Source organism: Triticum urartu, chromosome 3, assembly GCF_003073215.2.
Source record: "Triticum urartu cultivar G1812 chromosome 3, Tu2.1, whole genome shotgun sequence".
In the NCBI taxonomy this organism is placed as follows: domain Eukaryota; kingdom Viridiplantae; phylum Streptophyta; class Magnoliopsida; order Poales; family Poaceae; genus Triticum; species Triticum urartu.
Window position 1 is genome coordinate 722,124,577 of NC_053024.1, and position 21,837 is coordinate 722,146,413.

General features: G+C 45.2%; 1 protein-coding gene across 7 annotated transcripts; it reads left to right on the forward strand.

Annotated features, from left to right (window-relative positions):
- The first annotated feature begins 428 nt into the window (after window positions 1-428).
- LOC125546213 (cysteine-rich receptor-like protein kinase 7) lies at window positions 429-12,667 on the forward strand. 7 transcript variants are annotated; one of them, XM_048710383.1, is made up of 9 exons: window positions 429-885; window positions 1,346-1,379; window positions 1,486-1,624; window positions 2,007-2,574; window positions 3,701-3,959; window positions 4,547-4,778; window positions 8,556-8,706; window positions 8,775-8,981; window positions 11,738-12,667. In XM_048710383.1, the coding sequence occupies exons 4-9, from the start codon at window positions 2,533-2,535 to the stop codon at window positions 11,816-11,818; spliced, it is 972 nt and encodes a 323-aa protein (XP_048566340.1). In that variant the 5' UTR covers window positions 429-885; window positions 1,346-1,379; window positions 1,486-1,624; window positions 2,007-2,532; the 3' UTR covers window positions 11,819-12,667. The 7 variants fall into 7 exon arrangements, with proteins under 7 accessions (XP_048566340.1, XP_048566338.1, XP_048566341.1 ...); XM_048710381.1 differs by lacking the exon at window positions 2,007-2,574; XM_048710384.1 differs by lacking the exon at window positions 1,346-1,379.
- Window positions 12,668-21,837: the final 9,170 nt, after the last annotated feature.

Genomic DNA, 21,837 nt, shown 5'->3' on the forward strand with positions numbered 1-21,837 from the left:
CAACAGAATCATTGCCACGGAAACTCATCATAGAGGACAGTGAGCAGCGAGCAGCGGCCACCTTGACTGAAAGAAAGAAAAAAAAGGATCACCCGATCAGGACTGAAAGAAAGAAAAAGGATCACACAATGAGATCCGCCGGTAAAAGCGGAGCATTTTCCATAAGTATACTTGTAATTATTATGACTATTATTAAAGTTACAGATGTTTTAGAAAAGCAAAAATGCTAGACACACAGACAAAACCTAAATACCTTTACAGATAAGCAGACTTGTCATTTTCTAATTATTAGGCTAAATAACTCTTCTCTCCTAATTAATTCGGCCCCTGATTTTAACTGGTGGGGTGAGCGCCAAGGCCCGTAAAGCCCCGTAATCCTCCGTTGATGAGCAAAGCCGTTAAAAAAGACTACCCGCTTCCCAAAAAAATAGCCGCATAAGTGTCGGCACTTCCACTTTCCCCTTCACTCGTCTTCTCACAAGCGCCCTAGCCATGCTCAAAGCAAAACAAGCAAAAATCTACATCCCATCCAACTCTTCTGATCTCCGGCCGGCGAACTCTTGCTTCTCGACGTTGCTCGCAGTAGCTGGAGTATCCGTCCTGGCGCGAGCGTGAGGATCCTGGCGGCGTTGTCGTCCCCAAGCGCGCCATCGGGACGGGTCGTCCTTTTCCCCGAGCGAGGCAACCGGATTCGACATCGCATTCTTCCATCTGCAGTTCCTCTTTCTCCCCTTGCTCTAGCTGGCTTTGCAGGGCAGTGGATTGGAGCGACCCATTGGCCATGCTGTAAATTCATCGTGCCTCTTTATCAGGCTATGAGATCTGGATCTCAGAGTTGAATCTGGCCCCTGTTTCCCGTGCAAAGCTGCACATCAGTATCTCGAGGTTAACTTTCCACTTGACCGTGCCGTTTAATTAATTTTGTACCTTCTTGACCGTCAAAAAAAGGTTTCTTGTTGTGTCTTGTAATATCTTACTCCCAGATCTGGTCCTAATGACCTGATGCTTCTCCCACCATTAAAGGGCTAAGCTGCTTCTTCTTAATACGTCTTCTTAATCTACACAAACCGTAGTGCAACTGGTGTTCTTTTCTCAGTCTCCCTGTCCTTCACAACTGCTCTGTTCTTGCCTATGAAAATATACTGCTCTGTTTTCAGGTGTGATTGAGCAACTTCCTTCATTAGTTTCACTGCATTCCTGGTTTATTAGCACAAATCTTGTTTAGCCATTAGCAACTTCCTTCTATACTATAGTATATGCAACATTAGGCATTAGTTCACCTGATATTTAGTGTATGCAATAGTACTCTGTATGTCAAGTAACAACCTTTTTTGGGTGCCTGTAGTTGCAAAACCTAGAGCACGAGTGGCAGAGGACAAGTAAGCTGCATGTTGCTCCTGACTAATCTTCCAATGTTTCTTATTTCAATGTTAAAAAAAAAAAACATATGCTGACTCTTATGCGAAGGTTTCATTTTTTAACCAGGACCAGTACCATGTGGAACAAGGTAGATCTCAAAAGTGACCAGCCATGTAAGCTATCATACCAATTCATAAAACAGGTTACAAATGATTACGACCAGGAGCTAGTAGTTGGCAGTGGTACATTCGGAACAGTGTACAAGGTACGAGTACGAACACACTGTTTGCCTCATATTTATATATTTCATATGAACCTAAAATAGATATCTTTGTATATGTGTGATACTGAATTTTCTCAAAAATTTCATAGTTCTGGCCTAGAAATGGTATAGATGCATCATTAAAAAGTAGTGGTAATAACCAGAAAATAAATAATGGCAACTAAAAGGCGTGTAATTACATGGAGATGTCAGTATTAAAATAAAGAGTAAATTCCGGTTTTTACCCCCTATTTTGATATTTTTGACACTAATTACCCCATTTAGCCATATTTCATCCATTTTACCCAATTTAACAAAAGTTCTGCCACAATTTACCCTGTTTAAAATTTTGTGAGCGTTCTGACCGACATGTCCCAATTGTCAGGTCCACTTGGCATCCCACATCGACCGTTTTTTCCTGCCTATTTTCTTCCTGCTGGACCGGTCCTCCCAGCTTCTCCTTGACCGGGAACAGGACCGGCCCGATGGAGGTCGCTCGCGTCGCATCCAACGCACAACGCCCGAGTCGGCCGTGGGCCACGCTTGCCTCCAGTCGGTTCTTGCTTGTGTTGCCTGTCCCCTATCGATTGCATCGCCCGTCTAGGTTTCCAACCCACACACATGCTAGGCTTGCTCGAACCTTGGGTTGGGGATTGTCAGGCAGCGGTGATGATGACGGAGGTGGCGGCGATGAGTGCTGAGCGGCCAGCCATGCGATTTCATACCTCCTCGAGCAGGGTTGTATGGCCGCGGCATCCAAGCAAGAAATGACCCCGTGGAATCCGATGGCTCCGTCAAGCTCGCCGACGTTGGCATAGGCGCGTCCTTGTACATGATCCCATCAGGCTGTGACCAGTTCATCTTACTACTTTGGCGACATAGCAGGGACCCCATGAGGATGTGCTCAGTTGATGGCGGGGCTATGGCGATGGCTGGTCCAACAAATTAATGAGGTTGGTGAACAAACAATCCCTCTCAGTCGTACCCCATTCCACAAGATTTTGACCATATCTATCATAGCAATTTGTGTAGTCTGATATTTTCCCGACTCATGCATTAGCCGGCGAGGCGTTTCATTAGGACAGAATTAAGATGCTTATTGAAGATCATGTGTATACATGTCACCCTTCTGCAATGTGTAGGAGCTAAGAAAGGTGAAGACTGACAAGGTGTTTGTGCCGCTGCTTGTGTAGCCTGTCATTGCCACTGCCACTGTTTGGTGTATTCTGTAGTTTGTGTAGTTGTGAACTAGTGAAGCTATCTATAAATGGGAAGCATTATTCAATCCTGTTTCGAACATGTGGATCCAGAGCAGTCTATAGCCTATATTAATCAGTTTTGACAGTAGTGTGAAGCAGAAATATGATCTGTTTGGCAAAAGAGAGATAATTTGACAGCATGATCCTTGAATAAGGAGACGAATTGACATCATGACCCAGGGAACAAATAGGCAGAAATAGTTGTCATAACACAAATTTTTCGCATTTTATTTCCATGATCTGTTGCAAATAATAGAGAAGGATCTATTTTATAAATAATAGGAGAATACCATCAACTCCAAAAAATAGACAGGGTAAATAGGCACAACACAATTGGACCTGCCGGTTAGAATGCTCACAAAAAATTAAACAGGGTAAATTATGGCAACATTTCTACTAAAGGGTAAAATGGATGAAATCCTGCTAAATGGGGTAATTAGTGTCAAAAATGTCAAAATAGGGGGTAAAAACCGGAATTTACTCTAAAATAAAATGATGTGTAACTTTAAAAAGAGGCAAAGTGACAATAACACTAAATACAGTAGACATCTTGCTAGCATGGAAGAGTACAAGTGGAGCTAGATTGCTAGCAATTAGTGATCTAAACGCTCTTATATTTCTTTACGGATGGAAGTATTTAGCACCACCATTGCTCTTTTGTGCGAGCATGAAATGTATTTGCATACCGTAGTAGGAATTGCTAGCAGTCTAGCTCCACTTGTACTCTTCCATGCTAGCAAGAGATGTCTACTGTTATTATAGTGATCTAATTGCTCTTGTATTTCTTTATGGAGGAGTACTAATGAAAGATGATGCACAGGGTATTTGTGAAAATCGACAAGAAATTGCTGTGAAGGTACTTAGGAACATCATAGAGATTGATAATAAGGATTTCCAAAAGGAGTTCCAGAACCTTAGGAGGCTAAAGCATCAAAATGTTGTTCGGCTACTAGGTTTCTGCAATGAAACAGAGAAAGTACTTGTAGCATGTAATCGGAACCAAGTTGTTGCTGACAAGATGCATAAGGCGCTTGTCTTCGAGTATGTACGCAATGGTAGCCTTGGCAATCATATTTCTGGTAATTAAGTTGGTGCAAATCCATTTTAAATATCTCCTATATCTAAATAGTTAACCGCCACCTTAATGATTGATAGTCGTCCAACTGAAATCGTATGACATTAGAAGTCATGCATGTACTCTTTGCATTGATCTATCCATGCAAACCACGTCACCTCTTCAATTCATGCATGTCGTTTTCCTGAGGCAATCAAATCAAGCATGTTTATCACAAGTTCATTCTTCACAATTTTTTTTAAAGATGATTAGCATTAAGTTCAATTCAAAAGTTTGTCGCTTTTTATAAATCATTTTGTCACATACTTTGTAGGTTTTATTGTTTCTAAAATGTTAACCGAGAACACTCTTCATTATTTTCTATTAGTTTTAGTTGTTTTTAAGCGCACACACACACACATACACACACACATATATATGTATATGTGTGTGTGTGTGTGTGTGTGTGTGTGTGTGTGTGTGTGTGTGTATGAATTTGTTTTAACGCGGTTCTCGCGAAAGCACACGGGGCATATCTAGTTTAGCATGTTACTCATCAAGCTTTATTAGATTACAATTTTTACTAATACTTTTTTGGGGTTTTGATTACAGCTCATGGATGCTCAGGATTTATTTGGCATATACATTACAAAATAATAAAGGGGATCTGCCTGGGTTTAAACTATCTTCAGAATGGATTCGAGCTTTCAATATGGCATTTGGACTTAAAACCTGAGAATATATTGCTAGGTAAAAATATGATTCCGAAAATTGCAGATTTCGGATTATCAAGACTCTTAGGCGATGAAAACACAAGAAAGACAATCAACGCCGTTGGTACACGGTAAGCTATCTCACGTCGAAACGTTTTACCTACTATTAGCTTTGAGACGTTACAAAGCTGAGCAATTTTGGCTGTGCAACGAGCTTCACTATAGCACACCCCTGCAGATTGAATCAGCGGTGGAAGATTAAAACATACCCTTTCAAACGAGAGGGCGTTATGGTAAGCTAAAAATTAATCAACTAATTTGGATCGAGATTGATAGTTCGTAAACTAACACTGGTCAGAGAGGCCTGTGTGGGAGTAGTGACGCCCATAGGGGTTGGCGTATGCGGCAAGTTACATTTTGTCACATACTTTGGACCGAACAATTTCTGTAGCGGGCCTGGACCATACGGTCCGGTCCTTAACGGGCCACGAGCGGGCCTAAAAGCTTGCTCGTGTCGTCCAGCCTGACCTAGGAGCATCTTCTGTACTTGTAGCACCCAGGCAGCCGCCAGGCGCTTGAATTTCTAGGCTAATAATTTGCCTGGCTCATCCAACCAGGCTAAACGACATCTAAGCTATTCCAGTCCAGGCCGCTCCATGCTTCTCGAGGAAGGCAACCAAGCAACTTCGAGGAGATCCCAGGGACGCTCTCAGTGACTCAAAGTCCATGGCCAAGAGCAGGTGGATCTGGGCGAAGGGAGGCGGGCGCGGGGCGAACGAATCAGGAAGGCCATCTGCTTCAGGGACCTTCCTACCAACGGGCACGAGCGAAGGCGCCTTGGGTGAGGCAAGCACACACGGAATGAGGGCGAACACCACGGGTACGGCGAGGTTCACGATATATACGTGCTGGCGCCATCTTGATCGGCCGTGAAGAGAGGCAGAGGTGGAGGCAGGAGGGAGCGAAGGGGTGCGGTGTGGCTGAGGGTGGAGGGAGACGTGAGGTGGCTAGGGATCACGGGAGGGGGACGTGCTCAGGTTCCAATCCGCACTTTCTCTCTCGGTTTTCTGTTGTGTTGCATGCGGGGATAGAAACAAATCGGTGGGGGTGTGAGGAGGTGGGCAGTGGCGATTCTTTCACAGCTTTTGAAGAAAACAGCCTAAAAACACTGTACGTTCACAAAACTAGCAATGACTGACAGATTCTTGAGGCGCTTGGCCATTTGAGGTGGGGTGAGAGTGGAAGAGAACAAACCCTGGAGGCAGTGGCGGATCTACCACCGGGGCAAGCAGGGGCGGGCGCCCCGGGTCCTCCAGTGGCGGAGCAGGACACCCCTGGCCAGCCCCTTACAGCCACCGGCAACAGCCGCGGTGAGCGCTCGGCTCGAGCTTTTACTTTTTTTTTTCTTTTTTTTTTTTTGAGAATCGGCTAGAGCTTTTACAGTTTGAGACCAAGGGGTACACGAAGAAAATGAACGGGAATAGAAGGTGGCCTGTACTGGGCCAGATTTAAAGCCCGCACAAACGTGACATTGGGCCAGGTCGAGCGGGGCAAGTGCATGTACAGCACGGCTGGGTTGTAGCGATCCCAAAATTCCCCATCGCCAAAATAAGCAAAAATAGTATTTCTACGTAAGACACCCATAAGGGGGTTTTAGTGCTATTCCAAGGGCATCTCCAACGGACCCGTAAAAGTCCTCCTGCATCCGTCTGTAGATAGGAAGGGACCAGTCCGCCGGCACGGATGCTGGAGGATGCCATCCAACGCTAACCGCATATATTTCAACCCGCATTTTAACAAATCTGACAAAATTCATGCAAATCGGCTGATATTCATCAAAGTTTGGATAGAAAATAGCATAAATCATACACACATAGCATGCACATTAAGTTTAGTACAACAAGGTCTTAAATTGGACTAGATCCCGGATGTCCAACAAGTTTTTCATGAACGGATCATGTCGTCCCACACATACTTCCCCTTTAACTCCATCCAACAGTGTGTGCATGTAAATGGTTGTCCCTCTGACCTGTGGTATACCACGGCGGACATGCGGACTACGTATAATGTGTAGAACAACATTGAGTGAATGAATCAATCAACAAGTTGAGCAAGAGAAAGTAAAATTTATCATCTCCTGCATGTCCACATGCAATGGCCACCTTGCCTCGAGCTGGCTAACCAAGTTGCAAAACTTGATGACACTGACCTATAATAGCGTGCCAACGGTACGACAATGACCTCATGTTGTGTGGTTGAATGATGTATATGTAGTAGGGCGCAATGTGCCTTCCTGCGTGAAACAATTCATGCAATTGCTCCCAGAAAGGAGGCCCTCTGCTCCTGCCTATGAAATCCGCAGATATGGCCAGCCACGCATCACACAACAACTCATCCTCCATGTTCGAGTAGCTCACCATTCTTCATACCCTAAAAAACGACATGGGATTTGAAAATAAGCTCAATGGCATTTGATCGAACACCTGCGAGGCATGGTGTTTGCCATGGAGGTCGCCAACAGGGAGCGGAGTGTACCTGGGTACAAACGGCTCCAGGGCGAAAAGCTCTGTCGGAACATCGAGTGGGCGCGTCGGTGCTGGATGCGGACCTCCGGCAATGCCTCTGAAGCAGCCAGAGACAAAAAGCAGCGGTGACGGAGGTGGAGGGTGCAGATGGAAAGCTAGGGGGACAAAGGGCAGAGGTGGAGGGTGCGGATGCAAAGCCAAGGGACAAGGGGTGAAGTGGAAGGAAATGGGACCGGAAGGGGGGATTGGGTGGGTCGGGGGTGTCGGAGTCCTACGTTCCGGGTGTCCGGACTCTCGCAGATCTCCCACACTTTTGTCCAATTTGCGGGAGAACTCGCATCCGGACCGCCCCATGAATCGATATAGTTCGGCGTTGGATGACTTCCGCGGTCCGGGCGATTTTGGGAGGTTTACGGGTCTGCATTGGAGATGCCAAATCCCTAGTCATGCTTACGTTGTTTGATGTTGTGTTTAAACTTGAAAGTGAGGTCAGTAGCAACTAGGCATGTACTCGCTTGATTGGTCATGATTTTCCTCGCACAAAAAATGGGATAGTTTATAGTATAATTCTACGGTTGTTTTGACTATTGCATAGAGAGAGAGATATTGGCTCTTGTTTATACTATTTACTTTCAAGTCCATGAGCATCATTTAATTTTTTTGACATAATATCTACTCAAAGATGGGTTTAATGGAAGAAAGGAATGGAATTCCTAAGTCGTTTTTATGCTTTTGCATGTTTTGTTAGTTAAATTTCATGAATTTTGATTGAATAGACTTTCATTTGTACCTAATTTTTTTAGACATTAAACGCTCGCCCTGGCACTGCCCGGAGGCGAAGCGAACCTACCAACTCCTATTTAATAAAGATGTGCATTTCATTTGCTTTTGCATGCAAATTGATTGGACTTTCTGTTTTGCATGCAATCTCATGCAAATCGACCAGACAGGAACACAGGTGCTAGATGGAATCAGGGAGAGATGTTAGGTTAAGGGTGCAGATGGCATGTGAATTGGGGCGATGCTGGGCCTTGTAGTGTGGACCGAGAGGTTATTGATCACATACCTGTTCCTTGCGATTGGGCTTGTTATCATTTATCGATGGGCCGCAAAATAGACTTACATTGGGCAACATATCACTAACGAGTGTGTTACTGGTTCATAGGTTGGATTTTAACACCACTAAAAAAAGGTTGTGTTTTAAAAGTTGCCAATAATCTTGTGTGACTGACGGGTCCATGACCGATGGTTTGGGTTAAAAAAACTGGTCATTGATGTCGTTTCATCAGAGGCACTTGCTTTAGAGCCCATCAGTGATGTTGTGTTTCATACTTTCATTACCCAAACGAGATAATAACAACTTTATGTAACATTGACATGCAGTGGTTACTTGCCCCCAGAGTATATAGACCAAGGTCCACTCTCAAAAAAGTTTGATATATTTAGTTTGGGTGTTATAATTGCAAAGTTAATGGCCGGAACTGATGACTACTTCAAGGCTCATGAGATGGGAGAAAAAGGATTTGTCAACCATGTAAGACTTTAAAAATTCTTCATATCGACTTTATGCTACAAAGTTATGACCTCATGCTCCAATGTTAGGTAATTGACAAATGGAGGAAAAGACTACGTGCAACATTGACCGATAGGCCACTCGAAGTATATTGCGAACAGGTCAGGATATGCATCCAGATAGCAGTAAAATGCATGAATTATGAGCGAGAGGAAAGACCCACTAGACAGTCCATTGTCTCTGATCTGATAGAGACGGAAACAATGATAGGCAGCCTAGGGCTGGAGACAGAACAGGTGAGATCCCTTCTATCATAATTGGCATTTCCTTCTTTATCAGAAAGTATCTTATTCTTTTGCTTTGCTGGGAAGAAATTATCTTATTCGTAGTACAATATCCTGGGACTTCTCCACCGGCGACTTCAGTGCTCACTAAGGATAACAATATTTAGAGTGTCCATAATAAAGTTGTTGTCGAAACATGTAGATAGACAGGGACTCGCCATTTCCTATTTTATAGCAACTTGCAGAAAAGAAACTAACAGAAATGTAAGTGAGATGTCACAAATGTAAGTATAGCTATGACATGTTTCCAACGTGGAAGTGCTACTCAAGTCAAACTGATGACCATGAAGCACTAAAAGTAGAGCACTATATTATACTCCTGAGTCCTCAGGAGCTTAAGTAGTGAACAGGGAAAAAGCAACTCCATTTGGAGAGTGGCTTAAATGGCTCCGGAGCTCATCTACTCATGCGCATGAACAGTAAAATCAAAAGAAATACTAGAAAAATTTAAACAATTCCAAAGCTTTTTTTGCATAGAAGATGGTCTAGTGCGTGATGTCCGTGCCAAATTTCAGCTCATTTGGACATCTGAGCAGCTCTCGGCAAATAAAAAAAATTGAAGCCTATGAAAAAGTTTACTGTTTTGCACTGTTCGGGATGATTTTTTTTTTCTTGAGAGCAGCTTGGATATCCAAATGAGTTGAAATTTTGCAAAGACATCACGCACTAGAATATCTTTCACAGAAAAAAACTAGAATTTTGCAAAGACCTCGGGAGCTGAAATGGATATTCAATACATTCGGAGCGTCCTCGTCTTATCATACCTGTCCATTCTCTTTAAGATTGGTGTTCTTATTTTGCAAAAATGCCCTAAATTAGGGTTTGTCTGGGAGAGCTTCACCTCACCTCAACTTCACTCCGCCTCCCAACTCCACCCTACCTCCAACTTTAGAGCAGTAAAAAAAAGTGCGACTTTAGTTTAATGGAGTACAACATTCAGCTATTTCCATCCAGGATATAAAACAGTCTAGCATGGTGAGCCCCCCTCATCCGCCGCGTCGCTCCCAGGGCGACGCCAGGGTCTAACCCTAGCGCCGCCAGAAGTCGCCCCCTATCGCTGCCTCCCCATCCGCCACTGTCAGGTGGTGGCAGGCCCGACGCCGAAAGGGTTTGAGCGGCTAGATGCGTTGGCAACACCCTTGTGTGGCTCGAGCGGAGCTAGCGGGGAGATCGCGTGCATCAGCCATGGCAGCTTTTGTTAGTCGTCTGGTGGCAATGCTCGCCTCCATGGCCTGCGGTAGCTCACGTGCTTCTCTAAAGACGGTGGGCGACAGGTGTGTCATGGATCTAATCCCCACACAGATCCGTCATCAATGTGACCCATGGCCGGCTGGCGGCACGTAGAGGGGTCGACGATGGATGTTGGTTCCCTGCCGGTGTTTCGAGGGTTGTGTGCCATTATGGCGCGGCTCAGCACGAATCCGGTCAGCTACGCGTTCGGAGTGGCGTGATTGCTAGTGAAACCGTGTCAACTTCGGTGATGGCGGACGATACAACGTCTTGGGCGTCGTCTCCATGTCGAAGGCATCATCGGTTGCATATGGCGTCTTGGGTGTTGTTCTCCCGTATCGGACAATGGCAGAGCCTTCGGGGTTGTTCTCTGTCTTGGGGGCATCTTTTTGAAGTAGGTGTCGTTTGGAGGGACCAAAGGAGCTGTGTTGCATCTACCACATTGACGACGGCAGGTCTCGGCACAGCGAGGTCTTGGCGACGAACGCGTGTTGATGGACGCGCGTAGGATGGTGGCGTTGTTTGTTGTTTTGGTGACATCGACGACAAAAAGACTTGAAAAAGTGAATGTGTTGATCCTTCTTGAAGGTGGGACGGCCAAGATGACGATGGCTGGTTCTAGAGCGTGCACATGCGGAGTGGAGTTGTCCCAACACACCCTTAGGTTCACTTATCATCATGTAGTCCTACTCATTTGCAAGACATATCTCTTGTCTTTTCAATAATAGGTTTTCTCCCTGCTTTACACATAAAGCTAATCGGCGAATCATACAAGGTGTGAAGGAAACCATCTTATGAACGTGAACAAAGAAACCTAGACTACACAAGACACGCAACACTGGCCGTAGACTAGGAGCGCGGCCACTGGTTGCCGCCAGTTTGCCACCGAGCAGAAGAAAGGTTGAACCACACCTAGAAGTGATCTCGGGCTTCGCCGCATGTCCCCGCTGGACTGCCGCCAGAGAGGGCCCTCGTCCCTCTTGCTACGGATCAGGGAGCGCCGAACCTGTCGATGAGTAGAAAGGACCCAGCAACCTGACGGAGCAATCATGTATATATGATAGGAGGTAAACGATGTTGGAAATATGAGCAATTTACCGTATAATTTTGTTAACAGAAATACTAGATAAAACGTGACTATAATAGCAGGAATAAAACAAGTCATGCAATGTGACGGAGAGAAGGTAAATAGCATATGCATATATAAACTGAAACAAAACATATCTAGAACAAACACTAGAGTAAGAAATTGTGGCAGGATCTTAAACAGAAAGAACATGAGAGCATACGGAACAACAGCAGAAGCACTGGCCTTGGGGTTGACATCCTCACCGGCCGTGTCATTGAAGAGATTGTCGGCGTCGGGGAAGAAGTCGTCGTTGGAGAAGTGGTCGTCAGTGTTTGGAGCGTCCATGATGAACCGGTCAGTAGTCACACAGAGCGCTCTCCAAAAACCTTATCACACTTCTCTCGTGCAGGACCGAAAGAGGTGGGGTACCGGAGGTCTACTGTCCCCACATGTGATGCACACCGCAAGCCGGGATGGGAAAGAACCTTGAAGTGGCTCGGAGGTTGGAACTCGGTGATGAGAGGAGGATGAAGTTCTGATGTGTCTCTCTGGAGATGAGCGACTTTTCTTTTATAGGCACAGGAGAAGGAGGCAAACAGGCTGCGACAGGAGGTGAAGCAAAAGAGGAAGACGAAGCGAACAACATGGAGCCGAAGAGGTGCACCGTTCGGATTCAATCTCCACTACAACAAAACATTTCAGCTCCCGCGTGACCATTCATACACCCATTGTGTGTGGCAAAAATTTAGACATCGGCTTGGCTCATTCACGCAACCCGCGGCGCTTCGTGATGAGGCGTGTCATTGCGAGGCGGTGGCAGAGGAGGAGCGCGTGTGAATGTCCCTCTTATTCTCATGCTCATACACGTGGGAAACAACCACCCTTATAAGGAAGTTCAACGCCTATGAAATTAGCAATGTGGACTAAAATTTAGTAGTACCCCTTGCCTTGCACGAATGGGCTAAGTGGACCTTAAGAATTTATTAGGAATTTCTAAAATTGCTATTGGATTGTCCCAAAATAGACTAAATTCCAGCAATCCCCCATCAGATCCCAGAGGCACACAAAATTTACCTTTGATTCCAAAACTCTGTTTTATATACTGATACTACAGTAGAGACTGTTAGGCTGAACTTCCATCTAGAACTCTATACTACACTAATAAGCAACTTCACAGTGGAGTGGGTCTTGAACTACAAGTTTCCTGTGAATCTAGCTTCACACAAAGCCTTGATCGATACTAGGCTATCGTGGGTCTTCCCTGCGGGTGGAGCTTATGCGTCATACTCCGAGACCTTTCATGAGTTTACTAGAGAGCACCCTACTCTTATAGATTGCGACGTTTAACAATAAGACTCATATATGTGTGTTCTTCAAAAGATGTTCTGCAGGACAACATATCTGCTTAAATGAGCCACTTAGAACACATTAAGATATACATCAACCTGCGATGCAGATTAGAAGAGTATTGCATCTTCATGGAGTGGTATTGTTAATAGTAAGGATACTCTTCTCTCAGTTGACCAACAACTTGCCTTCCACATTTAATTCACGTGATCTCTGATCACATAGACTAGGTTACCACTGTGAACAACTCATATTGTAGGTCTCATACCCATCTTCTTCGATGCATTATCTATCACATTACGTGATAGACCCTTAGTAAAAGGATCTGCCAGATTTTTAGATATTTGGATATAATCCAATGCAATAACTCCGGAGTTTCTCATTTTTCTGACAGAATTTGACCTTCTCTGAATATGTCTTGATGACTTGATGTTATCCTTTGGGCTGCTCACTTTAGCGATCACAGTTTGGTTGTCGCAGTTCATAAGGATAGCTGGTACAGGTTTCTCAACTACCAGCAAGTCATTCAAGAGCCGACGAAGCCAATCTGCTTCGACCATAGCAGTATCTAGTGCTGTGAGTTCTGCTTCCATTGTTGACCTTGTTAAGATGGTCTTCTTGCAAGACTTCTAAGAAACAGCGCCACCTCTGTGAGTGAATACATATCCACTCGTGGCCTTTATCTCATCAGCATCTGAGATCCAGTTTGAGTCACTATACCCTTAAAGCACCTTTGGGTACCCAGTATAGTGAATTCCATAATTTGCACTGCCTTTCAAATACCGTGTAACTCTCTCTAGAGCTTTCCAATGATCATCTCCTGGTTTTGAAATAAATCGACTCAGTTTGCTAATAATAAAAGAGATGCTAGGTCTTGTAGCACTGGCTAAATACATAAGAGAGCCAATAATCTGAGAATATTTCAATTGATCTCTAGCAATTCTTTGATTCTTTCGAAGCAGCACGCTAGCATCATATGGTGTTGGAGAGGGCTTGTAGTCACTATAGCCAAAGCGACTCAAGATCTTTTCCACATAGTGAGATTGAAGCAATGTAATCCCACCATCATCGTCTCTCAACAGCTTGATGTTCATAATAACACCAGCCACTCATAAATCCTTCATGTCTAAACAATGAGATAGGAAATCCTTAACCTCCGTATAACATTCAGATTTCTTCTGAAAATCAATATGTCATCAACCCACAATCAAAGGATAACTCCTTCGCCCCCACCACGTTGATAGTGCACACATTTATCAGCTTTGTTTACAACAAAGCCTGCATCTGTTAAAGTTATTTTAAACTTCTCATGCCACTGCTTGGGTGCTTGCCTAAGTCCATACATAGACTTCAGCAACTTGCACACTTTTTCTTCTTGACCATCTACTACAAACCCATATGGTTGTTCCAAATAAATTTTCTCATCCAACTCCATTTAGGAAAGCAGTCTTAACATTCATTTGATGAATGAGAAGACCATGTGAGGTAGCTAGTGAAAGCAGTACTCAAATTTGATGAATGAGAAGACCATGTGAGGCAGCTACTGAAAGTAGTACTCGAATAGTGGTCAGTCAAGCCACATGTGAGTAAGTATCAAAGAAGTCATCACCTTCCTTTTGGGTATAACCCTTGGCCACGAGCCGTGCCTTGTACTTCTCAATAGTACCATCAAGCTTAAGCTTCTTCTTGAATACCCATTTGCATGCTATAGGTTTGCACCCATAAGGACGATCAGTGATCTCCCAAGTTTCATTGGCCAAAGTGGAATCCATCTCACTATGGACTACTTCCTTCTAGTAGTCAGCATCTTCAGATGCATAGGCCTCTGAAATAGAATTGGGAGTGTCATCTATGAGATACACAATAAAATCATCACCAAAGGACTTTGTAGTCATTTGTCTCTTTCTCCTAGTAGGAACTTCATTGTTCTCCTCCACAGGATTTTCAAAGTGTTCCATCAAAATGGTAGGTTCAGTACTTGTATCTAATTCCCGATTCGATGAACTAGGCATCTCCTGATTGGATGAGCTAGCCATATCCTTCATGGGAAAGATATCTTCAAATAAAATCGCATCATTCGACTCCATGATTGTATCGATATGCATGTCAGATACCTTAAATTTTATAACCAAGAGTCTATTGCCAATGCTACGAAAAGCATATCCCAGGAAAACACAATCCATAGTTTTTGGTCCAAGCTTACACTTCTTTGGAATTGGCACATTGACTTTCGCTAAACAACCCCAAGTTCGTAGGTAAGAGAGTTTTAACCTTTTCTGCTCCCATTCCACAAATGAAGTTATCTCTTTGTTCTTTGTGGGAACTTGGTTTAAGACATGACATGCAGTCAATATCGCCTCCCCCCACCATGCCTTGAAGAGACCCGATGTTTCTAACATGGCGTTAACCAAATCAGTTAGAGTACGGTTCTTTCTTTCAGCTACCCCATTTGACTGAGGTGAATAGGGAGACGTCATGGCATGGATTATACCACATTCCACACAAAAAGAATCAAACTCGTTGGAAGAAAATTCTCCACCACAATCGGACCTAAGCCTCTTGATCTTTCGATCAAGTTGTTTTTTCGCATCAGCTTTATAGATCTTTAAAAGGTTCAAAGCCTCATCCTTAGATTTCAGAAGATACACATGGCATTATCTAGTGGAGTCGTCAATTAACGTCATGAAAAATTTCTTTCCACCTTATGTCAAAACACCATTCATTTCACAAAGATCTGAATGTATGAGCTCTAGTGGTGCAAGATTTCTTGTTTGCGCAGTCATATGAGACTTACGAGGTTGCTTAGCTTGCACGCAAAATTGACACTTGGATCCCTTGACGGTTGTGAAACTAGGGATTAAGTTCAACTTGCCTAGTCGCGACATGCAACCAAAGTTAACATGACAAAGACATGAATGCCATACATTTGATTAACAAATTTATTGCAAACATCTGACAAGGATAAACGGAACAAGCCTCCTGGCCGATAGCCTTTAACAACAAAAGTTCCATACTTGGATATTACAAATTTATTCGACTTAAACACAAAATAGATCCGCTAACAAGATTTTTATTGACGGAGGGGACATAATGCATGTTCTTGAGCCGTAGGATCTTCCTTGAAGTAAACTTCAGATCGACACCACGAACAGAAGCACTTGAATCGTTGCCCATCAGCACGGTGGAAGTCCCTACGGTCTGATAAGGCAAAACAATGGAAATATCACCGCATACATGCACATTAGCACTCGTATTAATCAACCAATCAGGAGAATGACATGCTGGAAGAATAGTGGGAAATATACCATACTCAGCATCCTTCATGTCAATGTCACCAATGATAACATCAGTGGTCTTGCCGCCTTTCCCCAGATGACGCGTGTCATAACGATTATGGCAACTAGGAGCCCAATGGTCAGGATCTTCGCACACATGACAAACACCTTTATTCTTGTCATTCTTATTCTTGAAGTTAGTGTGTTGTACAACCTTGTTCTTCCCATCAAACTTTGCTTTACCATCAAGCTTTCCCTTGTTCTTGAACTTGTGGGCTGAAAGTTTTTCTTCTATACCAAATTGGCACTAGATCCTCCATCAATACCTCAAGCATGTGTGTATTTTGCACTTGCTTTTTCTTTCATATCAAGAGTACCAATGAGATTCGGGATGGAAAACTCATGTCTCTTGTGTTTCAGAGAGGTATCAAAGCTCCTCCACGAGGGAGGAAGCTTAGTGATGATGCCTCCGGCAACAGACATGTTCGATAACATACAATTGAAGTGCTCAAGTTCTATAGCAAATGACTGTATCTCATGAGCTTGCTCAACCACGGAGCGCTCATCAGACACCCTATAGTCATACAATTGTTCCATGATGTACAGCTTAGTGTCGGCCTCTGAGACCCCAAATTTAGCCTTGAGTGCGTCCCACATATCTTTTTCATTATCAATTGACACATAACCATCAACTATGTTCTCACTAAGTACACTCAACAAAGCAGCCTTAAATTGGGTACCCATTTTCTGAAAAGCTTGTTCCTATTGAGGATCAAGGTCCCCTTCAGGTTTGCCAAGAGTGGCGTCATAGAAACTCATGGTTTGAAACCATAAGTGTAACACCCCGGATGTAACTTTCCCAATTTGTACTCCAACTCTTGCCGTTTCCGGCGTTAAGTTATATTTATTTCTCGAGTTCGGGTCTTTGTCTCCGTGTGTTGTTTTCATTGTCATGCATCTCATATCATGTCATCATGTGCATTGCATTTGCATACGTGTTCATCTCATGCATTCGAGCTTTTTCCCCGTTGTCCGTTTTGCATTCCGGCGCTTCGTTCTCCTCCGTTGGCCATTTCTAGCTTTCTTTCGTGTGTGGGGATTAAACATTTCCGGATTGGACCGAGACTTTCCAAGCGGCCTTGGTTTACCACCGGTAGACCGCCTGTCAAGTTTCGTATCATTTGGACTTCGTTTGATACTCCAACGGTTAACCGAGGGACCGAAAAGGCCTCGTGTGTGTTGCAGCCCAACACCCCTCAAATTTGGCCCAAAACCCACCAAACTCTGCTCCATGTCCTAGAGCGTTCGATCACGATCGCGTGGCCGAAAACCACACCTCATTTGGACTCTCCTAGCTCCACTTATGCCTATAAATAGCCCCCCCCCCCCCCCCCCCCCCCCCCCGTTTTCGGATCTCGGATCTCTCCCCGTCCAACCCCTAAAAAAAGCATCCCCGCCACCGACGGACACGTCCGCCCCCGGCCAGACGCGTCCGCCGCCGCCCGCCTCCGCCTACCACGATGCGACACGTGGCAGTCACCGCCGCCGCCGCCGGCCCGGGAGAGCCCGCGCCTGGCCCCCGAGGCCCATCGCCCGAGCCGCCCCGCTCCTCTCCTCTCGCCGTCGCCTTCCCCGCCTCTGGGAGCCTGCGCCGCCCGACGCCGGCCGGCCGCTCCACCTCCGCCGTCCTTCGCCCGACGCCGGCCGGCCGCTCCACCGCCGCCGCACCTCACTATAGCGAGCTCTGCCGTCCTTCACCCGGCCGGGGCAAGATCCGGGCCGGATCCGGCCGCCCCTCACCGGCACCGGCCTCTTCCTCCCCACCGGCCGCCGCCCCCGCCATTTCCGGCAAGTCTCCGACGAGCCCGTGCTACAGTACCCCGCCGCTGCTACAGTGCCTTCGGGCTGGATCCAGATCTGGGTTACCCTAGGGTTGACTTTTCCCCTCTCCTCCCGAATTTTTATACATACTTTGACCAGTGATATCTCCGCATTCGTAGCTCCAATTTGGGCATATAGTATATCAAAATGTTCGTCTCGACGAGTACATCATTTTATTCCATTGCATCATTTGCATTTGAGTTCATATTGATGCCCGAAATGCTGCTAGAAGGAGGATTCGTGAGTTAATTGTCAGATCTGCTAGTTCATCTTAGACTTTTGTCATTTTTTCCATGATTATTGTATGCATGATATGCCTGTGAGTCCTTCATATGTTTTGTTAAGCATTTTGTCTTCTTTCCAGAGGTGCAACCCATGCATTTTTAGGATGTGTGTGGTGACTTGTGCAAGCTTGCAAAGTGAGGCACCCGGGAAATCTGTTTTCAGAGACTTAGTTGTTTTCACTAAGTCTGGGACTATTTAGTTCATGATGCCATATGTTCAGCTTGTTTCCTAGTGATCTGTGCCTCTTTTGAGGATGATCAGTAAAGGAGTTGGAGTTTTGTTAATCATTGTTATGCTCTATCCATCCATGTCTTTGTTTGCAATTATGGAGCACCCTAGCTTGAGTCAATCGAGCTCTACTTTTGCTTCGTGGTGAATCTGGGCAGATCGTCAACTCGTTTGCGATTTTGCCGATGTTATTGTAGTTGGATCCGTGCATGCTATGCCATTGTTCTTACTGTCTAGCTAGTTTTGTGCCTTATTAATGGATGTATGCTTGCCTTGCCATGACTTGCACCGTGGTTAGTGCATCGAGCTCGTTTACATGCCTTCGTGAGTTATATTTCAGCATGTCTCAGTTTTCACTAAGTCTGAAAACTGATTATGTTTTTTGCTATGTTCGTGTGCCCGTTAGTATATTTTGTGAACCCTTTTGGCCTCAAGTCACTTTGGGTTTGTTAAGCTTGTTGAGTAGCTCCATGCCATGTTCTTACTTGTCATGTTCAGGTCATGTATCATGTTGTTTTGCTGCTCCGAAGAGGGCTTCTGATCTGAAATTTCAGACAAGTGTTAATTTCACTAAGTCTGGAATCTATTTTGCATTTGCGTTTTTGCCATGCTTGTTTGAACCTCATAATGGATGAATTTGCCGTGGCTCAGTGCTAGTCTTTGTTAAGCATCTTGTGTGCATCCCTGCCATGTATTTTGTTGTCATGTTTGGTTTGTGTTGGAAATATGCCCTAGAGGCAATAATAAATTAGTTATTATTATATTTCCTTGTTCATGATAATCGTTTATTATCCATGCTAGAATTGTATTGATAGGAAACTCAGATACATGTGTGGATACATAGACAACACCATGTCCCTAGTAAGCCTCTAGTTGACTAGCTCGTTGATCAATAGATGGTTATGGTTTCCTGACCATGGACATTGGATGTCGTTGATAACGGGATCACATCATTAGGAGAATGATGTGATGGACAAGACCCAATCCTAAGCCTAGCACAAGATCATGTAGTTCGTATGCTAAAGCTTTTCTAATGTCAAGTATCATTTCCTTAGACCATGAGATTGTGCAACTCCCGGATACCGTAGGAGTGCTTTGGGTGTACCAAACGTCACAACGTAACTGGGTGGCTATAAAGGTACACTACAGGTATCTCCGAAAGTGTCTGTTGGGTTGGCACGAATCGAGACTGGGATTTGTCACTCCGTGTAAACGGAGAGGTATCTCTGGGCCCACTCGGTAGGACATCATCATAATGTGCACAATGTGATCGAGGACTTGATCACGGGATGATGTGTTACGGAACGAGTAAAGAGACTTGCCGGTAACGAGATTGAACAAGGTATCGGGATACCAATGATCGAATCTCGGGCAAGTATCGTGCCGATAGACAAAGGGAATTGTATACGGGATTGATTAAGTCCATGACATCGTGGTTCATCCGATGAGATCATCGTGGAACATGTGGGAGCCAACATGGGTATCCAGATCCCGCTGTTGGTTATTGACCGGAGAGCAATCTCGGTCATGTCTACATGTCTCCCGAACCCATAGGGTCTACACACTTAAGGTTCGGTGACGCTAGGGTTATAGAGATATTAGTATGTGGTAACCCGAAAGTTGTTCGGAGTCCCGGATGAGATTCCGGACGTCACGAGGAGTTCCGGAATGGTCCGGAGGTAAAGAATTATATATAGGAAGTGCTATTTCGGCCATCGGGACAAGTTTCGGGGTCACCGGTATTGTACCGGGACCACCGGAAGGGTCCCGGGAGTCCACCGGGTGGGGCCACCTGCCCCGGGGGGCCACATGGGCTGTAGGGGGTGCGTCTTGGCCTATATGGGCCAAGGGCACCAGCCCCAAGAGGCCCATGCGCCAAGAGAAGAGGAAAAGGAAGAGTCCTAAAGGGGGAAGGCACCTCCGAGGTGCCTTGGGGAGGACGGACTCCTCCCTGGCCGCACCCTTCCTTGGAGGAAGGGCCAAGGCTGCGCCTCCCCCCTCTCCCTTGGCCCTATATATAGTGGGGGGAAGGGAGGGCAGCCCACCCTAAGCCCTGGCGCCTCCCTCTCCCTCCCATGACACATCTCCCTCCTCCCGCAGCGCTTGGCGAAGCCCTGTTGGAATCCCGCTACTTCCACCACCACGCCGTCGTGTTGTTGGATCTCCATCAACCTCTCCTCCCCCCTTGCTGGATCAAGAAGGAGGAGACGTCGCTGCTCCGTACGTGTGTTGAACGCGGAGGTGCCGTCCGTTCGGCGCTAGGATCATCGGTGATTTGGATCACGACGAGTACGACTCCATCAACCCCGTTCTCTTGAATGCTTCCGCGCGCGATCTACAAGGGTATGTAGATCCACTCCTCCCTCGTTGCTAGATGAATCCATAGATTGATCTTGGTGACACGTAGGAAAATTTTGAATTTATGCTACGTTCCCCAACAGTGGCATCATGAGCTAGGTCTATGCGTAGTTTCTATGCACGAGTAGAACACAAAGTAGTTGTGGGCGTTGATTTTGTTCAATATGCTTGCCGTTACTAGTCTTATCTTGATTCGGCGGCATCGTGGGATGAAGCGGCCCGGACCAACCTTACACGTATGCTTACGTGAGACCGGTTCCACCGACTGACATGCACTAGTTGCATTAGGTGGCTGGCGGGTGTCTGTCTCTCCCACTTTAGTCGGATCGGATTCGATGAAAAGGGTCCTTATGAAGGGTAAATAGCAATTGGCATATCACGTTGTGGTTTTTGCGTAGGTAAGAAACGTTCTTGCTAGAAACCCATAGCAGCCACGTAAAACATGCAAACAACAATTAGAGGACGTCTAACTTGTTTTTGCAGGGTATGCTATGTGATGTGATATGGCCAAAAGGATGTGATGAATGATATATGTGATGTATGAGATTGATCATGTTCTTGTAATAGGAATCACGACTTGCATGTCGATGAGTATGACAACCGGCAGGAGCCATAGGAGTTGTCTTAATTTATTTATGACCTGCGTGTCAACATAAACGTCATGTAATTACTTTACTTTATTGCTAACCGTTAGCTGTAGTAGTAGAAGTAATAGATGACGTGACAACTTCATGGAGACACGATGATGGAGATCATGGTGTCATGCCGGTGACAAGATGATCATGGAGCCCCAAGATGGAGATCAAAGGAGCTATATGATATTGGCCATATCATGTCACTATTATTTGATTGCCTGTGATGTTTATCATGTTTATACATCTTGTTTATTTAGAACGACGGTAGTAAATAAGATGATCCCTCATTAAAAATTTCAAGAAAGTGTTCCCCCTAACTGTGCACCGTTGCGACAGTTCGTTGTTTCGAAGCACCACGTGATGATCGGGTGTGATAGATTCTAACGTTCACATACAACGGGTGTAAGACAGATTTACACACGCGAAACACTTAGGTTGACTTGACGAGCCTAGCATGTGTACAGACATGGCCTCGGAACACAGAAGACCGAAAGGTCGAG